Below are 17,535 nucleotides of genomic sequence, written 5' to 3' on the forward strand. Positions count from 1 at the left end.
AAATTATGGATTTAAATTGAATTATGGAGTTAAGTTCGTTCATTTGTAAAAAATTCTTCCTTCAACGAGAAGGAGAACATTTCCAGCAGAACATTGCCCGTCTTTAAACATAAAAAAACATTTTAGCATATGAAATATTCTTAACTGCTTAATTTATTCTTATAAACTTATATATTTTTATGTACGTTTTCAAAGCATGTGACATTATTTAATTGCCCTTGATTAAGCATTAATAATAAGAACAAAACGGAACTAGCACGAAAATGAAATGAAGCATTTTATTCATTGGACTTTAACTGTTCAAATATAGTCCACATTGATGCAGAGTAATTAAAAGGAAACGCTAACAATTAGTTGTCATTATTATTTCAGCAGCCAGCCAAAGAGTTATTTTATTAACCAAGCTATTTAGTTAAAATTCATTAAAATTGCATGCCGTGTTTAAAGTACGAGCCACTGATAATTGAATCCTCAGTAAGCCGGCATTGTTGCATATTTGGGTAATCGAATTGACGCATATTGATGAGCCACGAGAACTTTACAAATGGCAGGAAATAAGTTGATTTGGGAACTTTGCCCAGTTGGAAATGGTTCAATCTCCAGTTTCCCATTTATCCAAGCAATCACAGTTGGAATTCGGGCAATTCGCAAAGTTCTTCGGGCATTGTGATAAATCGGGCTGTCGATGGTTGTCTTTGGGGTAAGTTGCTAATCTAAATAATTAAGCAAGCCCAATTTGATTTGCCAGGGCAAATATGGACACATATATGTACAAATGTGCGGCACATGTAACACCCATTCGTTTCTGTGGGTGTTGCCAACTAAGTTATCCATAAAGGCCAAAGCAACTCCCCAGCCAGACGAAATGGATGAAAACACTAGCTGAAATCAAGGCAAAGGACATTTGGCACAGATTGCCCGAACTGGGCCAGAACATTTGACGAAAACCCGGCCGGATTAAAGGAGTTTGGGCCGGAAGAGTCCATTGCCACATACTCGTATACACACATATGTTCATATAGTTTTCTGGGGGTCTGGTGCATAATTAAGCACGCAAACCGCAGAGAGGAAAAATAAAAGCCCCAAGTGCGGAATCGGTGGCTGTGGACGAATCTATAACAAGGGTAAATACAATTTTCAGGACCTCCGATTGCTGCTGGGTCGGATACATATTTTCATATATGTATATACATATGTATGTGTGTGCTGCATATCACGTATACGCAGTGGGTGACCAGTGAGGAACGAATGCGTAACGATTGCCCAAATAATTGAAATGCAATTTTCCACGATTCCCCCCCCTCCCGAACTCGAAACGGTCCTATATGATGACTTTCAATTTCCAGTTCTGCTTTTGGACGCATTAAAAATCTTTCAACAGATTTTACTCGTGCTCACTGAGACATTATGGTACACAATATGTGCATATTGCTTTCTATTTATATTTATATATGCCACTTTATAATAATTAGAAATAAGTACCCGTATTCGGTAAATATTTAAAAGATTATACAAATATTTTTCGTTTATATATATATATATTTAAATATTAACATAGTAAGTGCATACAGTGAGTACTTTTATGATACCCAATTTTATCAGTGCAATGCTGATGCTGTCTGTGTTGTATTTGTAGCTTTTGATACGCCCGGGCCGTATATTTTTAGAACCCAAGGTTGTCAGAGCATTGGATGTTCATGCGGATGTGGATGATTTGAAAAGTGGTAGGCAACAGTTAGCAGGTGGGTGGTTGGTGTTTGGTGGTTGGTGGTAGGCTGGCTCGATTTCGGTGGTGCAGAGGGAGGGTGAGAGGGTGAAGCACACACGAGCCGCCGCCTTGAGAGCCAAGCCGCAAATGCACCTGCTTTATTTCGCTTTTTCCATCGCTTTGTGCTTAAACTTGTTGCAAATACGAGGCGAGCTGCAGCGAGCATCTGTCGAGTCCTTGACTCTGACTGTGGATGTGTCCTTGCAGTGGGGCCTTGGGCAGAAATTGAAATTTTGTCGGCCTGCTAAAACGCTGCACAAGAGCAATATATTCCGCCTTTTTTTAAAAGAGCTGAAATGGAGGCAGTATGAAGTTGAAAGATTGGACCTCGACTTGAAACCAGGAATAAATGCATGCAATCAAGGAAGGAAATGATGTGTGCAAAGACTTATTTGTACCCAGGTTATTACGTTATGCCATCTCTAAAAGTTCAACCCGTTCTTCAGATTCAAGTTAAAGTACAAATATTTCGTTAGGTCGCTGTGCGAAAATAACTGATATTTACATATTAAAATTCCATTTTATTCGTTTGAATTGCTTATATGATTAATATCAATATTAATCAACTAATATTAGCTTTAACTCTTTAAATTGGGACACTCACATAATATCAAACATATCTTGATTTATTAGGGGGATGGCCAAGTTTCAAAAACAGTTGCTATTCCGTAACGACCCCCAGTGGTCCTGTTTTGGTGACCTATTAAACTATTGAGCTGTAGAATTTATTACAATGATTCGATATATTTTCATGGGTCAATAATAATGTACACAATTAGTTTGGCTCTTATTACCAGAGCCTTTTGTGTTTAAACTTGTAAAACATGTTTAGAAAGCATTCCCCTTAAATTATTTAAACTTAGCACAATAGCGTTTTCGTAACCTTTGTCAGAGGTCAAACTAAATTTAATTTAAATTTTAAATTCCGTACACGATGAAAGCGATTCGCCAACAAATTTTGCGAGTGATGATCCACCAAATTGGATGATTGGGGCAGTTTGAGGATGTGGATGGAGGACCCAGCCGTTTAGAGCAAGGGAAATCATAATGGTGTTATATAACCAGATAAGGCCTTCTGTGCTGAAGCATTGCGCAGACCTTTTACATTTCAATTAAAAATGATTAAAGATACACAAGAAAAAGGTTAAAAGGCGCGCATGCAGCACAAATTTGGTTGCGGGCAAATAACTTTCAAGGGGAACGAAAAACAGCCAAAAGGAAAAGTTGTAGAAGCCAAGCTGGGAAACTGTCACTCACACTCGAACAAACAGATAAGCATTTCAGATTTTCCTCTTGCATATAAATATTTTTTTGTATTTTGGAGGCATACATTATGCAAACGTAGGCTGAAGGACTGGAGAGAAAACTGGGAACATGCAACCATGGACATTATTTTTGCTGACTGCAAAGTAAAGGAAAACAAATGCGGATACACATTGTTCAACTCGGGAAGGAAACTCGAAACTTCAGTGCAGCGAGTCCAAAGGAACAGGGAAGGAATCAAACGAAAAGCGCGTGCAGTGGGTTTTCCCTACCCCATCGCAATGGGAAAAGTCCCCAAAAAGCAAAGGGGCCGAAGGGCAAGAAAAGCGACACAGTGTCTGGATGTCGACGCATGTTTCTGGTTCCTTACAGCCATTTCCCTGATTTTTGTTGCCTTTTAACAATTCTTTTATGATTTCCGTAATAAACCAAGTGGAGAATGAACCCCATATGCTCAAGGTCAATAAAGCTATAAAAAGTTTAAACTATTTAAAATAAGGAACTTCTGAAAAATTGTGTTTTGCGCCCCAGCCAACAGTCTTACTAATTTTCAGATTTTTAAATTGAAAGTGCGATTATTATTTGCGACTTTTTTTTCACTGGATGGAAATAAGCTTAGGCAGCCACCGAAATTTGCGCAATTTCAATTTCACAACATATGTCTTCCCCTTTCGTATTTCCATATTATTCTCTGTGCTCTTGGCTAAAGTATTTTGCGCTCTGACCTTTCTTTTAATGAATTTTAAATTTAATGCATACGCTAAAACCGCCAGCTTAATCAGCACTTTGCCGGGCATGACTATTTGCAAATTCAATGCCGAGCGAGTAATGGGGAGCAAACAGGAGGAGATTCGGGCGGGTCCAAGTTCGGCCTGCGACTGACAGCTAATTGAGCCCAGCCTGCTCCCAAGCTCCTTTGCTCCCTTGCTCCTTTGGCTCCTTGCGGACTATTTTACGGCCCCAAGGATCCGACACAAAAGCCGCACACGCACACACCTGAGGCTGGAACTGAAGCTTAACCTGAAATCGGGCCCGCTTCCCAGTTACCGACTGTCCGCCCACCCTCGTAAGACAATTATGAAATGCCTTTTTTATAGTCCTATTATTGCCGGGGTCCTGGGACTTGCAGAAGGACATCGGGCTGCCGGGTAAGTGCGGCGTACAATCGGGCATTGTTATATGGCCAAGATCGCTTTGTCTTGGCCTGCCGTTGATTAAAAATAAACGTGCGTGCGGCTCGTATAAGAATGTCCTTTTTGCTTCAAGAAAACAAATTTTTCGCTGGTTGAAGTGATTAAATTTAAAATGTTTAGAAAAAAACGAACGGACAAAGTGTTTTATGAAAGGCAATTGCTCCTAAGAAGCTTAAGGTGCTCTTTCTTTTACTGAAAACTTTTTCACGAAATTAAGGGCTTTTCTTTTTAATACCATTGTGAATTACTTATTTACAATACTAATTTATAAATTAATGTGGCTGATAAATAAGTGTCATGAACTATGATAAGAACAACTTCAGAAAACACAAAAATAGTGTTTTAAAATCTTTGGTTTTACAAGTGTAAGAAGGTACACCGGATTCGTTGAAAGTATCTAACAGGTATCAGAAAGCACTTCCAACTATTCCTAATATATATTCATGACCCTCCCTCTCTAAGTAAGAACATCTAGGTTTTTGGAACTTTAATAGCTCGAAAGTTAAGACTAGGCAGTTTGTCTTAAGTTCCAAGTTTGTTTTAGCAGATGGTCACATCCACTGTTTCCAAAACAAAAATTACGCAAATTTCGGAAATATATAATAGCTTTAAGTCATAGGAATCCATGGAAAGAAGAAGAATAAAAACATTTTTAAGATCATTTTTTACCTTATTCCACTTTTGAAATTACTTTTAACCAACTTTTTGATGTTGACAACCCTAGAACCCTTACTTTTGCAGTTTTCGATAGTAGGCATTTTAGAGGCACGACGCAAACGGTCACACTTCTTGGCGGTTTCGTATTTGGCACTAAGATTTCAACATTAATTGGGATAAATACAGTAAAAACATGCAGTATGAGCCCGAGGAACAGACTTTTCAACTCCAGGCACTAGAGATCCGTGAGCCGGATAGCAATTTCGATCCCCTGAAGCCGCCGGAGTCCGGGGAAGAGTACTTAATGCACATGTTCTACGAGAGGAAGCGATGTCCAGCTGTGGTTACCAAAAGATCACCCAAAATCAGGAATAATACGGGAAGTACCACAATTGAGATGTTGGATAATGTAAGTTCAGACCACTCTCTACTAGCAGTTACTTACTAATGATTTTGTAGCCCGAGCTGCCCCCGTTTAAGTGCCTGCTGCCCACGCCCGAATGGCAGGACGAACAGGTGAAATCCTTCCAAGCAGCCCGCTCCCAGGTGCTAGTCCTTCGTAGGGAGCTGGCCAACAACAACTACGACCAGTCCGCAGAACCGCCTTTGACCTCCGATCACGAAAAGTGGCAGGAATTCTGCCGGAATCAACAGCCCCTCCTGAGCACCCTTCTCCATTTGAGCCAAAACGACTTGGAGCACTTGCTGGAAAAGCTTAGCAAGTGGCTGCAGGATCCCAACTCCACGGTGGACCTACTCCACGATGTCTGGCTAGCTCGCTGGCTGTATGCCACTTTGGTCTGCCTCCACCTTCCACTGGAACCTCACGTGTTCAGCACTCTTCGCTACATCGCCCGAGCCTGCATCCATCTGAGAAATCAACTAAAGGAAGACGAGGTGCAGCGGGCAGCCCCCTACAACCTTCTACTAACACTCACCGTTCAGGTCTTTGCACAGAGTGATTTTAAGGATTACATATAGGTATCATATTTCTAATTTAGAAAACCTTAATATAAGCACAAATCTGATTATTTTGTTACCTATAAAAGCGCAGAAGCTAAGCGGGAAATTGTGTTTATATCGCTTCTCAATGTTTCGACTTTATTTTTAGTGTTCTGTTGCAGAACTTAAAAAAAACATTAATTTGGTTAATAAACAGATATGTATAGCATTCAAGAAAATTATCTCCCTAAGGAACGTCAAGATTAAATCGTAAATCATCAAAGTGAGAAAATGTGGATTTACAGTTATCAATTTAATGAATATTTTACAAGTATTCTTCTTCAACTCTTCTTCAGAAATCATTAAAACCTACTGAAATGTCGCCCATTATATAAAGTTGCACTTGTTTCGTGGGTGGCAACATAAGAATGTTTATTCAATAAACACCAAACGATTTCTTTAAACCAATAAGACTCATTTGATAAATTAATTTGCTTATGTATTCAGTAAGAAGGAAACATGCGCCTGTAGGCCTGGCAAATATCGCAGCTGTTGTGGTGATCATCCAAAGGAGTACTGCAGCTGGACAAATGGCTGCACTCCGTCAGCGAGGAGCTTCGGCTTACGCTACTTAACTGAGTTGTGCTGGAGCAGGAGGACAATCGTCGTCCCAGCTGACTCTGTTGGGCAGGAGAGCCACCTCTCCCAGCGGCGAAACTGGCACTTGGACAACAATTGGATTTCCTGCCATGGCACACTGTTTGCTGCTTTCGAGGCTGATCCAATTGGCCCAAGCAGCGACTCTCGACGTGGCGATTGACGGGAGGCACAGAGTACTCCCGGGAACTGGAGCAACTGCACACCTTTTTTCGATCCTGCGTGGTCAGTTGCGCAGATAGCTCCACCTTGGGCGCCAGGATTCCCGGAAAAGCAGGCGTCGCCTTCATCAGCAGCTGAACATTGGCACTGTGGGCACAGCTCAGTCGCGGGAACGTGGGCTGCATCACATCCGAGAGACTGCCCACGAAGTAGGCCAACCTTCGGCCATTCTGCCACACGGTTATCTCAAGCTGCTCAGCTTTTAGTAACTCGTGCATGTCCTCCAAGCAGCTTACGCTCTTAAAGTATCCCTCCATCGTGAACTGATCGTGGCACAGCATCGGAAACCGCGGCTCCATGGGTCCAGTTCGAAAGTAGTAGCCCAAGGTCTTGATGGTGGCCTCCAAATATCCGTGTGAGCACAGCCAAACGCCAGGACAAGTGAGCTGAAAGTGGAAAGGGACTTCGAGTCAAAGGTATTCCCACCGATATAACTACAAACCGCATGGAGCTGCAGGTCTAACTTTACGTAGAATCTCTTGTGGGACATTTCCTGACTAATTCCAAGTGAAAGTCAACTTGGCTGGCGGAAAGGAGCCATCTGTTGGGGTGGGATTCAGGGATTGGGGGGCGAAAGCGCATTGTTCTTTGTTTTGGAGCTCTGGTTGCCGGGGCAGCGGTTAAAAGTGAATTTCAAAGTCGATTACTCGCCGATAACGCCGCTACTTTGATTGATAGCGGAAAAGTTGAAAAGGGCAAGTCTTAGGGAAAGTGATGTGTGTATTTCATTATATAGTTTTAGGATGAAGCTTTTCAGTTAATAATCATGTCAATAATAAAAACAAAAAGGTATTTCATTAGCGTAGCTTAATGACATTTCTCCGTAGTTCCATTCCCTTGTATCTCAGTTTTTAAAGCTATACCATTACCTACTGATAACAATGAGAATATTCTCACAGTGCACAGTGATAACACCAACCGATAGGAAACCTGACCACAAAGTGCATCACTAATCTTAGCAATAGTAAACACCAATAGACAAGGGTGTTGGTGATGGCTGCAGTTACGGATATACCTGTGCACCTGCCGAAGCTACTGGCGCTGTTCAAGACGATGGTGCCCAAGCTGGTGAACAACAAGCACAAGGGGCAGTACGGACGCATCGGAGTGATCGGCGGGTCCTTGGAGTACACCGGTGCCCCATACTTTGCGGCCATTTCCTCGATAAGAGTGGGCGCTGACTTGGCGCATGTGTTCTGCCACTCGAATGCATCGGCCATTATCAAGTCCTACAGTCCCGATCTCATCGTGCATCCAGTTCTGGATTGTGTGGATGCAGTGGAGAGAATTACGCCCTGGTTGGAGCGCCTTCACGTCATTGTGAGTAACCACATATATGCTATGTGTTAGCAATTTCAATGCTAAATTTAGAATCGCCAAGGTTATTGGACCTGGACTGGGTCGGGAACCGAGCATCCTGAAAACTGCATCCAACATACTTAAGCTGTGCATGGACACCAAGAAACCAGTTGTCATAGACGCCGATGGACTTTTTCTGCTCAATGATAACTTGAACCTGATCTGTGGACAGCGAAATGTTTTGCTCACGCCAAATGTCATGGAATTCCGGAGACTGTTTGGGGAGGATTCCGAGGAGGCGCGCCAGAAAATGTCCCTCCTGGGAGCTGGAGTAACTGTCCTGGAAAAGGGAGCCAATGACAAGGTCTATGTCCCCCACTGCAACGAAGTCCACTCAATGCCCACCGGTGGTTCCGGTCGCAGGTGCGGTGGTCAAGGTGACCTTCTCTCCGGATCTCTGGCCACCTTCTTCTCGTGGTCGCTGCAGTCGGACGAACCCAATCCCGCCCTAGTAGCTGCATGTGCCTCTAGTTACTTTGTCAAGAAGTTAAACGCGGCTGCTTTCCAAAAGTTTGGACGCAGCCTGCTGGCCAGTGACATGGTCAATGAAATACCAGTCGTATTTCAAGCCGAGTTCGAAAACAGCGATCCTCAATAGGATTTCACCAGTGACTTAAACTCAGACTTTAAAGTTTAATTTCAAATGGGCGCCCATTAACCGAATTTTTAATTATCGCGGGACTTTAATTTTCTTATAAAAGGAAATCTGTTTGTGTGGATAGGAATTTTATGTGAATTATTAAAAACCAGATTTTCTAATTGCATTTACATCGACGTTAGAACATCTGGTTCATTAATTTGGAGAGCAGAAATTTTTGATATTCATTATAAAAAAAAATAAATAAAACCGTTTATAATATAAACAAATTAAATGATAAAAAATTTAATATCTAAAATATCAGAAATTGGAATACAAAAATTGATTTGGCTTTTGTTGGTGGTAAAAAAAAGCTAAAACGGCAGAGCTGTTTGGTTCTTGGTGTTTTGGAGCACTGGTCTTGTCGCGAGCGGCATTTCCACGTCAGGTTTATTATTGTTTTCGAATTTATCAAGCGGTGAAAATGCTCCTCAAAGGACTTTCTGGTTTTGTTGCACTCTGGCTCCTCCTGCAGTTGGCCGGAGCGGATTCCCCCGAGGAGGAGCAGGGAGTTCGCTATGCCAACCGCTGCGAAGCCTGCAAAATCCTGGCCACTGAACTGGAGGCGCGGCTTGGGGAGACCGGCAAGTCGCACGACGTCATCGAAATTGGATACTCCGTGGACGATGTAAAGCCCAAGAAGCGCACCGAATACCGCCGGAGCGAACTGCGTCTCCTCGAGTCTCTAGAGAACGTGTGCGAGCGAGTCCTGGAGTACAATCTGCACAAGGAACGCTCGGACAGCACGAGATTCGCCAAGGGAATGTCCCAGACCTTCCAGACCCTCCACGGCCTTGTGGACAAGGGCGTCAAGGTGGATCTGGGAATACCCTACGAGCTGTGGGACAAGCCGCCAGTGGAGGTCACCCAAATGAAAACCCAGTGCGAAAACCTACTGGAGGAGTACGAGGAAACCATCAGCGACTGGTACTTTAAGCACCAGGACGAGAAGTCCCTGAAGAAGCATCTCTGCGAGGACCACGTCCTCAAGAAAAAGGCCGAAAGGGAATGCCTCAAGGAGCAGCTCGCACTCCCGGAAGCCAAAAAGGCCAAAATGGAAAAGGCCAAGGGCGACAAGGAGGAGCTTTGAGCCAAAAAATCCATGTATATCCTAGGAATTCCTACCCAATTATAATTCCATCTCGTTAAAAGTAGGTAAAGTGCAGCTATTGTCGATACATTTGAAAATTAACACCCAATTTAGTTTTTGAACCTACTCCAACTATGGAAAGCAAAATTTAATTACTCTAATTTTAATTTTCTTACTTTTTTCGAAATGGAAATCAGATTAAGCTTTACCACCTACCGAACAAAGCAAAAAGTGTTTAATTAGCTTAAGTAAACTCACTATTTGTCTCTCAATTTTATCTGTATAACTTCCACAACGACTGAACCACCAAATGCTACTGAAAGTTTCGCCTGGGGCCATTGGCTTATTGATTTCGGCCAGGAATTGGGGTCGACAATTAAAAGTTGACTGCCCTCAATGAGGTGGCCAGCCATTGCCCCCAGGCAACAGTTCAGGTGTTTACGCCACTTCATGCTTATAATTGAGATTTTAGGCATTTTCCAGGAACCTTTGGCATTGAATCGAAGAGTGCTTCTTGAACGCCCTCGAATTTTGTATGGAATTTAGTATTTAACTTAAAATATAAGATGTCTGTGTATACCTATTTTGATTTTACTGGGGCAGTTTTTCCGTCATTTAATAAGGATCTCGTTACGAAACCGTTAAGTTTTTGTCCTTGTATCCTGAGAAGGAAAAGGGCGGAATATATAACAACAAATTATGTTGAATATACAAGGTTTCTTTAAATTGAAGAGTTTGTTTAATTGTCCGTAATAAATACTTCGCGTATATTTCAAAGTAAAAAATATAATTATAATTAGTATTGGATTTTCCATCATTAGGTTCTAATTCGAAATCACTACGGGGATCTGCTAGTCAAGGGGTTTTCCCGTCCAAAAGAGTTTTGTAAACGCTGAATCTAATTCGCAGTGGCGGGTGGGAGAACCCCTAGATTTCAATAAGCTTAGAGCTTCATCACATCCCAAGGATCGTCCATATAGTGAAGGATGGCTTTGTCATGCAGTCTTTCGCCGAAAACTTCCCTAAGCAGGCGTAGCACGCATTCCTCGATGAATGCCACCTGATCCTGGGGGCAGTAGTCGTCCTGAGCGGAATGGGCCATCGTAATGGCCACTGGAGGAACTGGTAAGCGCTCTAAAAATCTCTTGAAGTTTGCAAAGTACGTTTCCAACTCTGCGGCGGTGCTGATGTGGTGAGGCAAGCCATTATTATCGGTGGTGCTGCCCGAATCGAAGATCAAATGCCAGTCGATTTCATCGTCTGGATATTTCTCCTGCAGCTGATCGGCCAATTTCACTATTTTAGCGTATACTTCGGGCGTGATCACGGTCGCGTCTGGTTTCTCCAGTCCTTCGAAATTGCGCTCCTCTTCCAAATGCCAGAAAATCGTCTTCAGAGCATCCAACTGAGTCTGTCGCCTCTCCGCTGTGGCCAAATAATCTGCTATGGAAGCGGTTCCCGACTTTTTTACCTTTTCCACGCTTTCGAAGTGGAAGATCTCCTTCAGCTGATTGTAGCAATCGGCATCCTTGTATATTTCCAAGAACGGGTTGGAAGTGCTGAAGAAATCGAGGTCGATATCCAGCACGAATCCCTTGACGTCCTTCTCCGTTAGGAATTCGTTCGGATTGAGGCTTTCGCTGTCTGCATCGTGGACCTGCAGCTCCACGCTCTTAGCTTCCTGCAGATCCTCCGTAGTGCAGTAATTACCATCGGCAATGAAGTAGTCCAACGGGCAGTCCACTCCAATACGGTCGTCCTTTTGTCCAACCTTGAAGTCATGTCTGCCAGTGGGCAGCTGCTGGCACCACGAATTCTTCAACCACACGACTCGGTTGAAATGTCCTGAAACGAAGTGTAATGTTTTTAAAAAGGAAATACTAATTATCAAACCGAAAGAATTTAATTATTATCACCTGCTGATGAAAACCAAAAGAAATGTTTTGAAATTCTTAGGGAATTTAAACAGAGAATACAAGCAAGAGTAGGCAATGGATGCTTTATACATAGCAGTAATAAAGATATGCATATTTATTTCTTGACAACAAAAAATACCATTACTTCAGTCAACTGACTTGTTATTCATTGTTTTTTTACTTCTAGAGAAAATTACAGCATTTAAGACTAAGGTACTGTGTGATATAGTTCTCTTAGATTTCCTATGGTTTTTCTTACCTGCATATAGTGTGGGCATGATCCAGTTCTCGATGCTGAGCTCGTTGAGCATGGTGTCCTTTTGGTAGGTGGAACTGGCGGCTATGTGCCGGGGAATGACCAAATCCGGATGGGAATCAAAGTGGACGAGGGTGTTGTTCTCCAGCGGAAGGTGGCGGGTGGCAAAGCAGCGGTAGATGAACTCCAACACATCGTTGTGATAGTCGACGATGAAAACGGGGATGCGTTGGAAGTGCCTCGGACTGATGGTGGCGCCAATCTGGACGATGCCCTCGCCATCATCCGCCTCATTCTCCTCTTCATCATCCAGCTCTTCGCTCTCGTCGGCTTCCTCGTCTTCCTCGTCTTCCTTCCGATTCTCCTCCTTTTCGTCTGCAGTCTTTTGTCTCTTTGTTGGCGGCGCCTCTTCTTCCCTTCCCTCTTCATTGCCGTCCCCCTCGCCCACATCCGCAGTCGGCTCCCATTTCTTCGAACTTTCGGGACTTTCACTTGGCGATAGTTTCTTTAGAGCGGCCGCAGCACTCTCCTGATCCAGCGTATCCGATTCCATTTTCTCGCGATCTATTTGACTGTACGCCTCGGATCTGAGCACTCTCTTCGATTACTTGCACGGTAAGCAGACTTAATTTCTTTTGTATTTAATTTTTTGGGGGTCTTTGACCATCAACAGCTGTTTGACAGTGTGGCCAGCTTGTGCTCGACTGTCACCGACGTATTATGTTTAAATGGTAACCCTGAAATATGGTCCCATTAATAGGACCCTACTATCGAAATATCGATTTAATTTGAAAATTTGAATTTAAATTCGTTATTTTCCCATCTAATGTAAGTTTATTCGCCAGTTACTTTTGAAGTTTAAGAAACATAATTGTGTAAATGTTGATCAGAATAATTTTAAACTAAATTAAATTAGTTTTCCTCATTTTTAAAGCATTAGTAGAAGTACATCCAGAACTGTTCTAAATTTAGCTAAACAACATTTTGAAATATCTTGATATATATAAAATATACATATAAAGAATTAAATTTAAAAATGAACAATGTTTGTAGCCTAAAAGCAGCACATTGTTTTAATGACATGATTTTGTATTCAGCAGCATTTTACGATATTGGACGGCATAGCCTGCAGACAGGTTTAGTTATTTAACTTTTAACTATTAATTTGACTGCCACTGTTTGTGAAAACGCCTTATAGTTGAGCAGCGTCTTTTGGATATAGGACGCACAAAGAGAGAGTATCTGATAGTCGAGTCACTTGGCCATATCCTTCTTTCCGTGACTCTGCTGCAGCCAACGAAAGATTTGAATTTCAATTTGCAAGTTCTTGAAACCATTTTTCGAACAGCAGTTCATTAATTAAACAGCACTTTATAAGCTCAGCCAGCACACGAGCTCTTTGCCATCCGCAATCCACATATCTCACACTCCCCTCGACCCCATCCCGACCCCTCTGCCTTCTGCCCGCCGACCACCCACATTTCAAGGTTACTTCAGATTTGGAGACTTGCCCCCAATCAATATTCCGTGTGTATCCGAAGCTTGGACGCTGGCATAATGCGATTGTCATTGGGGCGGGGGAGCTGATGTGGCTCTGGAGCTTTCAGCCCGCAGAAAGCTGGCCCAGCGCTCCGCCCACGCTTCGCAGAAGCTTTTCATTCATAAGATTTTATTATATCTGTGCCTATGCTGTATATTTGTATATACATCTGTGTGTACATATATATAGTCATTTGCAGCGGGGAATCGGACGCCCACATGGCTGATTGGAATGCGTAAAACGCTGCCGCAGTGTGTGTGTCTGTGTATCCGTGAGTTCGACTTTGTATCTGTATCTGTATTTGTATCTGAGCGCTCGTATCTGCGCCCGTCTTTTTTGCCCTTTGCAGCTGGTGGAAATGAATGGCGGCTCGGTGGGCTGGAAAAGCGCCGACTGCGCTGCTCGGGCGTTGGCGTGCAATGTTTCCGCCGCCGAGCGTTATCAAAAATATAACTGTATATGGACTTTTGTGGGTGTCCCTGTACATAAGCGACACTCTTCTTTTATTACCATTTATTTTGTATTTTTGGCGAAGTTTTTGCGTGGGCCGAAACACCCTCGGTGGCGTCCATTAAGCCGAGTTCCACGTCGCCACGTAGAATCATTACCAAGTTATCTTAGTCAATCGGTTTGGGCTTTAAATCTGTTGTGGTTTGTGAGGTCTTTCCGAAAGCCTTTCAGTTCTTTTCACTTCGAACTTTTAATAATAATATTTAGGAATTTAAACATTTTCTGATTAAATTATTTTTGTAAAACTATGAATAAGTTATATTGTTGACCACAGTATTATGCACAATCGATAGTTTTAAAACAGTAACCCATTCAAATAACTTGGGTCGACATGACTAACAAGCCTGCCAGCACACTCAGAAAAATAGTTTTTGGGCGGGATTTTCCCAACCCTTATAACACAGCGGAAGTGCCAACTTTGAGAGCATCGGCCCCTTAACTCGATCAATTGGCTGCAATTTGGCCCCTCGCTTTTGTTCTTGTATCAATTACAGCAGCTCCGCGCTTTCTCTTGCTGTCCCACAAAATTCTCGCAATTAATTTGCCTTCAGCTTGACCCTGGAGGTCAAACACTGGCTCGCATTAACCTTCGTTGGCCCCTCCGCCGACTTAATTGGGGAAGGATGGCATGGAAGACGATGGCCAGAAAAGGGGGGTAGCAGGAATTTCAGATTGCTCCAGTTTAGAATACATTCCGTAAAGGCGACAGCCAAACAGGATAAAGATTTAACCGGATTTTAACTAAAACAATAAAACAATAAACAATAAAAAATAAACAATAAACAATAAAAACAATACTGCACATGTAGAAGCACATTTAGAAGACACAAGAATATTCCATTAAGATATTCCAATATTATTAATTTTTTTGACACACCATTTTAATGACATTTTTGAATAGATTTATCATAGGCACATAACCGCCTATTTTATTTTTGAAAAATTTATGAAATTCTCTCCTTCTTTTGATGTTTTCAATCCAAACACACCATTTGATATTACAGTAATTAATATATAAAATACATATCTTTGAAGTATTTACTTATATTAAGGATACATACTAGTACATTATAGCCTCCACCGCTAATGAAGTGGCCACAAAATGAGTTTCTTGTACTAACTGGCGGTTCTTTTACACATGATAACTTCAAACACGTGATCGTGATCACGTCATGAACAAAGTTATGGCAGAAATACATTTTCAGTTATTTCAAATCAGAACTTTTGCAATCAGTACATCGCAAAAGAAAAGGTAGAAAATTCATTGGGCAGCCGCCGAATGACGTCAAAGGGATTTTGAGTCTGGCGTAGGTGCCCCTTTTTCTTTAGCCCTGTGAATTTTACTTTTACTTTACTTTCCCTTTGGAGAAAACACGTGGCACAGGCTGCTGTTTAAGCCAATATGAGCTGAGTGGAGTGGCCAATGTGAGATGAGTGAGATGAGTCAGAGGGCCCGACAACCCGACAAAACCAATCCCAAAGTGAGTACAACCAACGTCATTCGCATTTCAATTCGCTGAATAGTACGTCGTTTGGTCAGGTCGCCGTTTGTTTCGTATCAATCGCAACTTTTGCTCGCGTGGGCGCTCAAAGCCAAAAGATTGTTTCACATCTGCAGCCCCAACTCGTCATCCTTTCTTCTTTTTAGTGTTCGGAGCAGATCTGATTTTTCAGACATTTTTTATCGCTGGAAGCAGATACTTTTAAGGTAGTCTACACTTCACAGTAACGAATTGTTTAACCTCAGATGAGGAGAGATATACCTTCGTATTTGGATTAACTTGGATTTTTATATAAGCCAATTTCCAATGAGAGATAACGCTTTAAAATTGTAAATCGTAGGACATTGAATGCAATTTAACATTAATTTATTATTACTTGTACAATCAGGGTATATTTGCTAAGCCGTTTTGATCAAATTGTTGTCAAATGATTATAAAATCCTTTATCCCCTCTTTGGCTACTTAAATCAAACACCTCTTGTCTGGAACGACGTCATCGGAGTGCTCTGAATCTTACAGATTGGCAATGTGAAATTCGCCAGGGAACACATTCTCGTATCTAGAGAATCTGTGAGATATTTCAGCCTCTTTGCTCTGGCCAAACGTCAAACGCACGTCGATCGTGGATCGATTGTTGATTCCCGAGACATGTGGCGCCCACCGACATCCGCTGTTCATATGGGCGAGTGATTCACAGAGATCTCGTGGAACGGAACTCTGGGGGCTGGACATGGATGTGGGATGGATGATTGCAAGTACACACACTTCTGATTTTGCGAAGCGGAAATATGAATGGCAGATAAACGGACGCGCCGGTTCCTAATCCCATTTCAGTTGTTTTAGGTCAGTAAAGCGGAATGCAAAACTAGTGTGGGAGAATTCAGCCGAGCAGTTGCGATGAAGTTGCATTAAAGAAATAATTATATGGCCGTGATATCGCTTCAGCTAGTAAATGAAAGTTCAAAATACTTGCTATATTTATTTAATATTCCATTAGAGACAAATCATTTCTTGATACAGTTGCAATCATACGAATTTACGTCAATTATGATTAAGTTTCAGCGCAGTTATAATTAATGACTTGCTGGGAAATATCTGAAAAAGCCTATGCTGATAACACAAGAACACTTTCTTCGATAAGTCACATGCAATGAGTGGAAAAATTCTCGTAATAATTCCACATTATGAATAAAACTCTACCAACCACATATAAGTAGATAATCACGATGATCCATATTTGCCCCCATTTCCCTAAACTTTCCACGCCGTCAAAACTCTTTCAAACTAGAAATGGACATATGCATATACATATATCTGAACCCTCGAGAAAGCGTCATCATCTTTATATTGATTAACGTTTGGTCTGATATCGAGGTATATGCCGTCACTTTCGCAATTTTGAATGACAATCGTGATGTGCGAAAATTTAATTGAATTCTTCACTTTCGACATCAGTTTCCTGCTATAAAACAGATAACGCGCCACGTGAATCACTGAGCTATAGAAGTGGGTTGGGTATTCCCTTTTGGCTGGGAGCAGACTTTGAACTTGTGTCATCGAAGAATGGAACCCCGAGGACTACTGACCTTGGCTTCTACACTGTCAGAAATATATGTATCGCCAAAGCCAGCCCGAGACACTCTGAACGTGCAATTGGGCAGCCTTTTGAAATAAGCTATCCAGGTGCTTACTTCTAATTCCTTCATACTTGAATGAGACACTGATAAAAATTAGGTTGGACTTGCGATATGCACAAAAATGATTGGTAATTTGAGTATTCATGTGTTTGCGAATGCGTTTGCATACAGAACTCTGAGTGTTTTCTTTTTTTTTTTTGGTTCCCGACATAAATACAAAAAATATTTTTTTCTCAGAGGAAAAATGTACTCTTAATGTAAGTATGTAGTAAAATTGTAAAAATAAAAAAAATTCTTTCGAAATAGAAATATAAGCTTGTATAGGCTATAAAGCAATCTCAACACGTAATATAAACATGAATTACGAATTTATTGCTGTGTAGATT

General features: G+C 41.9%; 5 protein-coding genes across 5 annotated transcripts; 3 read left to right on the forward strand and 2 right to left on the reverse strand.

The window, feature by feature from the left end:
* The first annotated feature begins 4,987 nt into the window (after positions 1-4,987).
* LOC6534981 (protein Gemin2) lies at positions 4,988-6,057 on the forward strand. The gene is made up of 2 exons (XM_002095615.4): positions 4,988-5,290; positions 5,341-6,057. The coding sequence occupies exons 1-2, from the start codon at positions 5,075-5,077 to the stop codon at positions 5,860-5,862; spliced, it is 738 nt and encodes a 245-aa protein (XP_002095651.1). The 5' UTR covers positions 4,988-5,074; the 3' UTR covers positions 5,863-6,057.
* Positions 6,058-6,117: 60 nt separating this feature from the next.
* Positions 6,118-7,295, reverse strand: LOC6534982. Its single transcript, XM_002095616.3, has 2 exons — positions 7,145-7,295; positions 6,118-7,088 (listed from the first exon to the last, which is right to left on the reverse strand). The coding sequence occupies exons 1-2, from the start codon at positions 7,190-7,192 to the stop codon at positions 6,327-6,329; spliced, it is 810 nt and encodes a 269-aa protein (XP_002095652.1). The 5' UTR covers positions 7,193-7,295; the 3' UTR covers positions 6,118-6,326.
* Positions 7,296-7,646: 351 nt separating this feature from the next.
* Positions 7,647-8,829, forward strand: LOC6539669 (ATP-dependent (S)-NAD(P)H-hydrate dehydratase). The gene is made up of 2 exons (XM_002086518.4): positions 7,647-8,022; positions 8,084-8,829. The coding sequence occupies exons 1-2, from the start codon at positions 7,696-7,698 to the stop codon at positions 8,657-8,659; spliced, it is 903 nt and encodes a 300-aa protein (XP_002086554.2). The 5' UTR covers positions 7,647-7,695; the 3' UTR covers positions 8,660-8,829.
* A 209-nt stretch (positions 8,830-9,038) lies between these two features.
* Positions 9,039-10,578, forward strand: LOC6539671 (protein canopy homolog 4). The gene has a single exon (XM_002086517.4). It carries the CDS (start codon positions 9,123-9,125, stop codon positions 9,786-9,788), a length of 666 nt encoding a protein of 221 aa, XP_002086553.1. The 5' UTR covers positions 9,039-9,122; the 3' UTR covers positions 9,789-10,578.
* LOC6534985 (UPF0489 protein C5orf22 homolog) lies at positions 10,509-12,659 on the reverse strand. The gene is made up of 2 exons (XM_002095619.3): positions 11,964-12,659; positions 10,509-11,633 (listed from the first exon to the last, which is right to left on the reverse strand). Exons 1-2 carry the CDS (start codon positions 12,511-12,513, stop codon positions 10,732-10,734), a joined length of 1,452 nt encoding a protein of 483 aa, XP_002095655.1. The 5' UTR covers positions 12,514-12,659; the 3' UTR covers positions 10,509-10,731.
* Between the last annotated feature and the right edge of the window lie 4,876 nt (positions 12,660-17,535).

This window comes from Drosophila yakuba, chromosome 3L, assembly GCF_016746365.2.
Source record: "Drosophila yakuba strain Tai18E2 chromosome 3L, Prin_Dyak_Tai18E2_2.1, whole genome shotgun sequence".
Lineage (NCBI taxonomy): Eukaryota > Metazoa > Arthropoda > Insecta > Diptera > Drosophilidae > Drosophila > Drosophila yakuba.